The following is a 10,191-nucleotide window of genomic DNA, read 5'->3' as shown; positions in this document are numbered from 1 at the left end:
TTTAAAAAAATTGTGCCATCCTTGAATGGTATTTTTGTAATGCAAGAGAGTCCTTTGCACAGAAAACAAATCACAGTATGTAATTATTTTGTTGTTTGCTTCACGTCCTTTGTTTTGGGGTTAGGGTAGTGCCCACTTTACAGTGGCTTACTTACATCATCTGCAAGTGCAGGTCTTCTTGTAGTTCCTAACAAACATACTTTGCATGCACCGAACTCCTGCATGGACTCCAGCGACTACATTATGCTTTTGCCATGTAGGCCTCTCCAGTGCTGAATTTAAAGGGAATGAGAAAAGCTGCTTCAATCGGACGATTTAGTCAACTGTGTTCACTCCCACAATGGCGCAAATACCCATTTTTACCAGCACAGGTCTACGAACATGGCAAAAGAAAGAAAACTCCACCCATGGACACAGCTTGACCGCACTTTGTGCTAGACATGTGCTGAGCACAAAAACAGAGCCCTGAGATTTGATTACAATAGCTCCCAGGTGTGCACCTCACCATTCAAGTCCTCCCTGGGAAAACAAAGAAAAAACACAAACTGGTGCCAAATGACAGAAAAAAACATAACTTGAGTATGAGAGAAAGGTTGTTTTTTCTAGATTCTATACTGTTGGCTGCCAACCACTCCTGGCTACTCACCCACCAGTCACCAGGGCTTCAGCACAACCATGTCACTAATTAGGGTATAGAAAATGGATGGATGGATGGATGCTTATTGCTTGGTTTCTAGGACACCATCTTGTAAAAACTTCGCAAAAAAAGCTGCTCTCAAGCACAGCCACTTGCCAAATCATTGATCAGTTTCTCGATCGCAGCAAGAACAAATAAAGCAATGTGATACTTTCTAATCTCCCTCTGCACTGTCGCTCTCACCTTACCTCTGATGCTCTATAAATCATTCAGCATGCTAATGAAAGTCATGCAGAAGAAACACGAGCTGGCATGTTCCCTTTGCTTCCTATTAACATACACTTGTAGTCATATGTTCAGAGCTCCAACTAATAGAGTCTAGCTTTACTTTTGGGTCACAAGTACAGAAGAGTACACAGGCGTCACCATGCTGGAAGGATGCTGTGACAATCTCATGAGGTGTCTTTGGTGGCTGTTGCTTTCCTGTGGACCATATCCTGTTTATGGAGCCAATATCAGCCAATCTGTCCAAGAGAGGCCATCCTGTCAACCTGGTATGTTTGAATGTGTCTTATACTAATACTGCTCAACACATTATCAGGAGTCCTGAAATATTTGTTGCATTCATTTAGCCAAGCTCCCACCTAAATTACTTCATTAAAATGTATTTGTTCATTATTTATCAATTTGGGATTTAACTCATTAAATAATTGACTTATTGTACAGTATGCCTTTGAATATTCCAGTCATGAATTGATATGCTCTTATTATGAAAATACAAACCTTGAGTGAAATTTAAAAAAATTCTCTGTACCTTTAACATGTTTTTATTTTAGTTCCAATTAAATGAGCATGAATTATTATTTGATTACTGAAATAGCGTTAATAGCCAATTTGACCTCTGCTAATCAAACAGCGGCATGTAAAGGAGAATATAAATAAACAACATCTTAGATAATTGACTTCCATGTTCAGTATTAAAGTTGATCCTAATTATTTGGCGATGGCATCGTTAATGTTAGCATTTCATTCTACTCTGACGCGTGATCGCGCCACAATGTTGTGTGTGGAACTAGGAGACAACCTGTTCTGTGTGGGTTCTTGCCACTTTGCTGCGTTTCTCTATAATAGGCCAGATTTTAAAATTTTAAAATTCACATGACATGTTTTGTAACTTTGGTTTTAAACGCTGTGATATTCTTCCCAAAATGTATTTGTACAAATATAAATCAGATTAATACCCCTTGACTAGCGCTGAACAATCTGTTTGAAAAGTGTATCACGATATAACATATTGCAGATCAGTTGTTATCAATATATTGAATATTAATTCAGTAAAAAATTGTTTTACTCCTCAAAATAAATGCATTTGATAAATGAGTAAATTTAGGTAATTTTATTTTAAGATATAATATTCAAGCTGAAATAACAGGTTAAAACAACTATGGGAATTAATTAACTGGTGAATTTAAAGATTAAGTGAACATCTTTTTAAACACAATGGGGCTGGGCGATTCACAATGAAGCTATTTCATATTAGTCGATCAATATATCTATTTAAAAAATGAAAAACAATTACATTAATTAAAGATAAAATAACAATTAAACTGATGAAAGATAACAATTAAACAAAACACAACCATCAAAATACCATTCAAAATATCTTGTAGCAAAACTTGACCTTGTGCTCCAAATTTCCTCTAAGGTGCTTGGAATTGTGGCACAAATCTAACGTCATAATATAGCTTCTGCCTACAGCACGCAGAATGACGGGGTCGGGGATAGCTTCCTAATTTTTTAAATAGATATTGAGTGCAATTTCTACTGATATTGACCAGGTGTCTATCGCTATATACAGTATATTTATATTGAATTATTACCCAGCCCTACCCTTGACAGTGCCAATTGAAACTAAACTTCTTTGTGCTTATTTAAAAAATTGTATTGTTTCTGTCAGGTTTTTACTGTCCGCAGGAAAGCATCATTCCAATCCCTTGTCCAAAGGGAACCTATGGGCCTGTTGCAGACAGTGTAGCGATGCAAAGCTGCATAAAGTGTCCTCCTCACCATTACTGTCCCAGACCGGGTCTGTCCGCATCCGTCCCATGTGGAGCTGTAGCTCAGCAGCCTCTGTCTGGCCAGGACACCTGTGTCTGCCCAGGAGAGGGACAGAACTTTCAGGTAAGAATGTTTTTGTCCAGTTATAGGACGCCAAACCGAGTAGTGTCTTCCGAGCTTCTATGTTTATTCTCTAAGCAACTCTCATCTTTCAGCACTTCTTGTCATTTGGAAGTGTTGTGGTTTTACGTTGCGCAGTGAGAAGCAACTAAGTAACCCAAACAATCAGTAGCATCATGCTAAAAGACAGTGCTAGGCATTTTACTATATATTACTTCTATACAAGCAGTGTGTGACTGAGAGGCTCCTAGTCACACAAGTGGCTCGAAGGCACAAGGAGGTCTACATTTCCAGCAGAATCAAGCGGAGTGCAGTCAGACAAGCGGTCATTGAAGACACACTACAACGGGCGACGGACCGGTCCGTCACATAGACGGAATGCCCAGATCTGCTAAAAGACGAGTAGATCAGGTTTCCACACAGCAGGGTCTTGTTTCCTGTCTCAGTGTTGCACTCATGGAGAATTAGATTTGACTGTGTTTACCGGATGGGTATTGGATTATAAAATGCATATGTGTAAATTAATGAGAAGATTATATGAAAAGGAGTGACTGGTTACATAGTCTACTTCCATTATTCTCATGAGAATTCTGTAGAAAAGGTTTACCAGACAACTGAGCCTATCCCAGCTGTCATCGGGCAGTAGGCGGGGTACACCCCGAATTGGTTGCCAGCCAATCGCAGGGCAACAAATTATGTTTAGTTTTTTTTTATTATTACTTAATTATGTATTGTTAGAACAGGCAGATTCAGCTTGCAATGAAATGTGGAATATCGGGATGGTTATGACTTTCTTGAATGCATTTCTAATGAAGCTGTCATTGTGTGACTGCAAAATTAAGGTACAGTTCAATGCAGGCACTGGAAAGGCATACAAAGCCTCCAATTAGATTACTCTGTCATTGCAAGATAGAATAGCACAACATGACCTTTTAGAATTGTATTTCAAGTTATATAACAGAACCCCATTGACTTTTCCACAGAGGAGTGACGGGCAGTGCAAATGCACCCTCGACTATCAACCGACCAACAGTGAAGATGTTTGTGTGCACAAAGTGTACAGCATCTGCAGGGATGGAAAAACACGCACTCAACATGGTGACTGTCTGGACCGACATGAGTGGTCACTTCACTGCAGGACAGAGGTCGTGATAACACACAGAAACACATCTACTGTACATGGATGCATTAACTAAAACTGAAGCAAAATTAAACTAAGTGGCTTCCCCCATATTACAGAAAACATGTAATTACTGTCAAAAGCGCATCAACAAATTATTGAGCTAAGTTTGAAATGGTGTGAACACTTTCCGGATAGGCTGTATATCTTTTAATATTTAGCATTTTCTCCCAGTACTGCTTTCACTACTCTATTTGTGTCACCATCACCCACACAGTATAAATAACCTTTCACCCAGTTACAGAATGAACCCTCCACACAGCTGAGAACACCTGATGATCCTTTTTTAATACAAGCAGCGAGATCAAGCGCATCTAAATTAGTTCCTATCTTTGCGACTGTATCTCTTCTGCAGGTGTGTCTGTCTGCTGAAGACTATGAGGGTTACGACGGAGAGCTGGGTCTCTGCGTGTGCACAGAGCCTCCTGGGAGAGCCGCGTGTGGGGGTCTATGCAGGAAAAGTCCTGCAAATCAACTGGAACTCGTGTGCAAGTCCAATGGAGAACTGGAGCTGGTAATGGCTTCTGACAGTCAGGTGAGCAAAAGGCATTTGGTAAGCACAACTGCTTTCAAATGAACATGCAGAATGACATATTAGCTATATAAGGGATGGACAACTTAAATGATGGATGCATTTTTCTTAGCATTTCATGGAAGGCCCCATGGAGGTAACTTCCGCAGGGTGTTTTGCTCTGAGATAAATATGCCCCAGACGACCAAATATTTCAGATGTCTCCAATGAGCCATCGAGCAAGTGACAACCTAAAAGTCTGTCTTTGTCCACCTTCGAGCCAGTGACTCTCCTCTGAGTTTGGCTTCAATACAAGCAGAGGTCCGCTACCATGGGATAATAAAACAGAGTTAACAGCTTTTTTTGAGTTAACTGTAATTTTTTAACTCTTTATGTAATCTGAATTCATCTCCAAAGTTAATGCTTAAACTTTGACAGCCCCCCCTCCAAAAAAAAAACAAGTATCTGACAACTTTTTTCGTAATGGCATTCCCTTGGCTACCACTGCTTGCCTTCTCCCCAATCCAAGTGGACTACAAGTGAAAGAAAAATGGACTAACTAACTATTAAGACTCTGGAACAAAAACAACACTGAATCAAATAATCAGCCTCCCAGTGGATGGAGGAACAATACCGGCAGAACACAAGCTGCAAAGATGCACCAGTGGCTGGGAAAAGTTAACATCAGAGAAGTGTCTCAAAATCCACCAGCTTAGGAAAAGGTGATTGAGAGAGATCAGAAATGGGCTTCGCATTGACCACTACTTCAAACAACTACAAAGGGAGAAACAGCGGACCAAGTCAGCACTTTCAGATTCAGGCCCTCTCAATGCAGTCCGGGAGTGGGAAATGCAGGTAGACCTCAGTCAGAGGCTCACCTTCCCACCTGAAATGGCAGTGACCAACCTGTGTCCAAGCCAGGTCCAAGCTCTGCCAATGGGCCTTCATCGTTGAGCTGATGGTCCCGTGAGAGGATGCCATTGATGAGGCATTCCAGCCGAAGAGCCTGCAGTATGCTGACCTGGCAGCCGAGGCAGAGGGGCCAGACTGGAATGTGAAGGTGTGGCCAGTGGAGGTGTCCTGCAGAGATTTTGTAGCCAGTTCCCCCACAAGGCTCCTGAGGGAGTATCCTAACTAACTCACTAAATAACTAACGAACTTACAATGGACTCAAAGAAAAAAAAAAAGTAACAAATAAAACTAAGAAGCAGCATTGGTGGTCTAACAGTCAGCATGTCTGCCTAAATGTTTGAGGTTTGGGGTTTGAATCTCATTTCAGGCCATTTCTACGTCTAGAATCACATGTTTTAAATTCAAAATTTTTTTAATGACTAACTGATTGAGTGACTGACTGACATGACAGTGAACAAAACATAGAAAGCAGAGGCCGTCTCCATGGCAATGAGACAATATATTTTGGCGTCCTCGCTGGGACAGAGGACACAGACAGACTTAAATGTACACGCTCATGATCATACAACGCAAAATCAACCCTATCACCGGCTTTTTGTTGGCTCTTCTCCAATACTTCTCCCCTCAGTAACAGTCCAGATGTGCTGTGTGGATACGCTTGCCTCGAAAAAAGCTGCAGCTGCTACATAGTGTGTCTGGGCTGTTATGTTATGTTCCCCCATCCGATACTCTGTCCCCCTACCACATTGCAAGAAGAAGAAGAAGAAGAAGACCTTTATTGATCCCACAATGGGGACATTTTCAGTGTTACAGCAGCAAAGATATAGGTCACACAGAGGCGGCGGCATAATGTAGCCGTTAATGTACAACATTAGCAGCAAACATTCGGAAACAAACCAAGTACTGACTTGTTAGTTCTATTTATGTGGCTGTTGCAAGACCCCCCCCCCCCCCCCCCCCATACCCCAAATCCCACTACGCCTCTTTCTATAGGTGCAGAGCTTTTTAGGTCTTTGTTTTTCCCCTCATCCCTCCCCCCATATGTTTTTCTTTTTCATCTAAGAAAAATGGGGCGCAGGAAAAACGCGACTTGTGGGGCATCTCCGTTCTGTCTCCCTCTGGCGGTCATTTACTGTTTTTAATGTCTCTTGGCTGTACTGTAAAGTGAATTTTGTTGCTCTGTACTTGTACATCTTGTTCCTTAATTTTGCAATAACAATAAACTTTCATTCATTCACTCAAAACATAACACCTCGTGTTTTGTATGTCACAAGTAATAAGAATACATTAAATGATTGAATGTTAGTGTGAATGGTTATTTGTCTATATGTGTCCTGCAATTCTTTGGTGACCAGTTCAGACCCCGTTCAGACCCCGTCTATCGCCGAAAGTCAGATGTTGTAAGTTCTAGCTGGATGTAAATGTTTGACAACTTTTTCCCATACCCCTGGCTACAGTATTTGTACAGTTTTAGTTAGCTAATGGGCACAAATCTTCACAACAATGTTGTCTTTTCTGCATTAAGAGTAGACAAGCCGCCTCTAATGTCTTGTTGACCTACTTATGCTAACAGATCATTTTTTGTGTGCAGGTATCAGGCGTCTCTGGTACTGTGCTGGAGATACTCTTTAAACTGTGGGACTCCCATGGGAGCCTGCAGTGCGGCAGCCATCTCATCCCTTCACACCCTGTCTACATTGTTCAGACAAGCGGTTGGGCACACACACAAACACTTTTGCTCATTGTCGTGCTTCTCTATGCGTGTCTCTCAAGTTTTCTTTTGTCGTCATGTGCTGTCTGAATGTAGAAGTGGGCTTTTTCGGCCTCCTTAGCGGCGGTATCCCGAAGGAACTTCAGCAACTGTTTTCGTCTCTCACCGAGCTGCGGGATGCTCCGAGCCCACATGGTTTGACATAACAAAACTGTTTGGAATTTAATATTATCATCATAACAGTAGAGGTCCCTCGGTCCACCAGCCAAGTATTGTGTTTGTGTTTATATTGCTTTAAGTTACTCAGACCCGGTATGTGTAACTCAACTCAACACGTTCTGTCTATGAATATTTTTTAAAATGGAGATAAAGCACAGCAATTGAACATGACATCATTTAAAAGCAGCAAAACACTAACACCACTGAAAACAATAACAACAAATAAGACACTAAAATAATGGCTAAAGTCTTATACAGTGTTGAACGCCAAGAAATAAAAATGCGTTTTAAGGTCGGTTTTAAAAATGGTCTGCGAAGGGGCTTGTCTAATATACAATGGGAGGTTGTGACCTAGTTTGGGACCAGTGACAGAAAAAACCCTATCAAAAAGCCCAATCTCATCTGAGCTTGCGTTTAGACTAAACGCGAGAAGCAGCTGGTTGGCTGACCTGAGGCACTGGGAAGGAGTATAGGGTTCGAGCAGCTCAGAGGTATGGCAGGGCAAGAGCATTTTTGAGATTTTAAAACATATAGCAGAATCTTAAAATGAACTGTAAAATGCACTGGCAGCCATTGCATGGAGGCCAGGATAGGAGTTATGTGCTCCCTTTTACACGTTCCAGTTAAGAGTTGAACAGCAGCATGTTGAATCAACTGGAGACACTGGCTCCGACCATTTCGTACTGGTACTCCAGGGATGAGTTAAGAATTTGCACCCGCTAACACCTGGGCCAGGTTGCTGTCCCCAGGTCCATCAGCTTAGTATTGAAACTTCTTTTTTTAACCCTTTAAGGCCACCATACTTTGCTTCCCTCTCTCCGGTCACATACATACATAATGATAATAATGCACACGTCAATCTGACAAACCAAATATACTGCCCCAACTTCAGCGAGCTGGTTATAGCCACAATGAACAGCAGTGGTTTGGCGTTGATCATCTGGTAACCGGCTGAAAGAGTTAAGTATTTTGTACCCATAACACATCGACCATGCCAAATCATGCAGCAGTCAAGTACTGAGCCTTTTTGCCCCTTTATGGGTCACTTTACTTCTTGTGTTCCTCAGTGCAGCATGAACCCCAAAAAACATTGTCCGGGTACACGCGTATAAAGACAATCCGACTATTATTGTCCCAATTTGTCCTGACCAGGGATGTCAAACGCCAGACCGTCTTATGTTTTAAAAGTTTATCGTATGAGATTTTCCTTTGGGCTGACGTTTGTTAAGAGTGAACAGATAAAAAAACATTTTAAGATTTGCAAAAAGCTCGTGTGTACCAGGCCGTAGTTTTCATTCAAATACACAATGCAAATATCAGTCTGAAAAGGAAAAATAAATACTGCTCTCCCAACCTCTGAGACCTCATCGTTGGTTGTAACAGACAAGAACTCTAAAATAGGTAGAGGAGGGGGGGGGCAAGGCAATCGATTCCACTAAGATTATGTTTAAATTATGACTTATTATTATTATTTTTTTTTGCAGAAAGTATTACAACCCACTGCTAGCATGACACAGTGAAGTGAAGCTCTTATTGTTGTGTGCGGTGAGTATAATAAGTATCTATAGCACTTATTCCAGGTCTTTCATACTCTTTAGAAAATTCTGTCCTTCCGTGGGACATAATGGAAAATATCAGCAGTGGAGGTGAGAGCATGGATAATAGTAAAAAGAGAGAATCAAGGGAAGGTGTCACTGGAATTTTCAACCCAATAACTTGTCTCCACCTGGGTGATGTTCTGTTGTTCACTGTCACCACTCATGACTATCCTCAGTATGATATGTAAGTGACCAACCTTGTTCAAGTGTCTCTTTGTAAGAACAACCTTAAAGCGTGTTTCTTCATCTTCATTGTTTGGCAGTGACAACCTGTACAACACAAACAGTCATTTTGACTGGGGTGCATTGAGAAAACTGAAAGAGGAGCTGACTCTGTCCTGGACACCTCCCATTTTCTTTTCAATCATCTTTCACCAGCCTGGAGTGTATGTTTTTAGACTAAGCAGCCATCACCACAAACGAATGGTAAGTAAATGTAACATAGAATTCGAGGCGTGTTGTTATTACAGTATATGTGACAGAAACATAATATAGCAATCGTCTAGTGTACAGGTATCAAACTCAAGGCCCGCGGGCCGGATCTGGCCCGCAAGCTCATTTTATGTGGCCCACGAAGGCAAACGTCAACTTCACGTTTCTTGCTAATTGTTTTTACTTTTAACAACCCTGAGATATGGGATACTGCAATGCGTTATTTGTTACCTCCACTATAGCTTAACAGAAAAATAAGTGGACAATCAATTAGAGTACTTACCGGCTACTAATTTCAAAACTAGCTGTCCATCAATGTGTTGCGTATGTGTGATCAAATAAGGCGATCATTTGTTATATGGGTTCACAGTCATAACGACACTCCAAGGGACACGACAACAACGATGTGGCCCCCGACTAAAATGAATTTGACACACCTGGTCTAGTGGTTCTGCCTCACAGTTATGATGTTTGGTCTTCAAATTTTGCTTTCGAAGACTTCATGTCTCCCAGTGGCAGCTGCATGTGGCTTTGGCTTATGTTGATTTGACGTCCACCGTTGTCCCTCACCAGTATGTGCGGGTGATGGCTGCAGGCGGTCAGTGTTACGAGCCGGGACCTTTCTTCACAACTATTCCTCGTCACATGACAAGAGTGGGCATCAGGAAGAGAAGAAACCTCTTATTCCGTCCCGACTGGCTGGTGACGGGAGGACTCGTGTTTGGAGCTGCCCTCATCTTGTGCTTATGCGTGATAGTCTTGGTTGGTACAATACTCACAAAAAGTTTGGGTTGTTCGGCTTTGTGGTCACAT

General features: G+C 41.6%; 1 protein-coding gene across 1 annotated transcript in view; it reads left to right on the top strand.

The window, feature by feature from the left end:
* The first annotated feature begins 1,064 nt into the window (after positions 1-1,064).
* Positions 1,065-10,191, top strand: part of LOC147144944 (uncharacterized) — a 33,833-nt gene continuing 24,706 nt past the window's right edge. Inside the window, exons 1-9 of the mRNA XM_086036836.1 lie at positions 1,065-1,191; positions 2,595-2,818; positions 3,799-3,960; positions 4,351-4,530; positions 7,010-7,130; positions 7,226-7,324; positions 8,947-9,130; positions 9,210-9,372; positions 9,952-10,140. Coding sequence (XP_085892962.1) covers positions 1,065-1,191; positions 2,595-2,818; positions 3,799-3,960; positions 4,351-4,530; positions 7,010-7,130; positions 7,226-7,324; positions 8,947-9,130; positions 9,210-9,372; positions 9,952-10,140 — 1,449 coding nt within the window. The remainder of the gene's footprint in view (positions 1,192-2,594; positions 2,819-3,798; positions 3,961-4,350; positions 4,531-7,009; positions 7,131-7,225; positions 7,325-8,946; positions 9,131-9,209; positions 9,373-9,951; positions 10,141-10,191) is intronic.

Source organism: Filicampus tigris, chromosome 7, assembly GCF_054856515.1.
Source record: "Filicampus tigris isolate MCC_2025a chromosome 7, RoL_Ftig_1.0, whole genome shotgun sequence".
Lineage (NCBI taxonomy): Eukaryota > Metazoa > Chordata > Actinopteri > Syngnathiformes > Syngnathidae > Filicampus > Filicampus tigris.
Note: the sequence above shows the minus strand (reverse complement) of the source record. Positions and strands in the feature narration are given on the sequence as shown.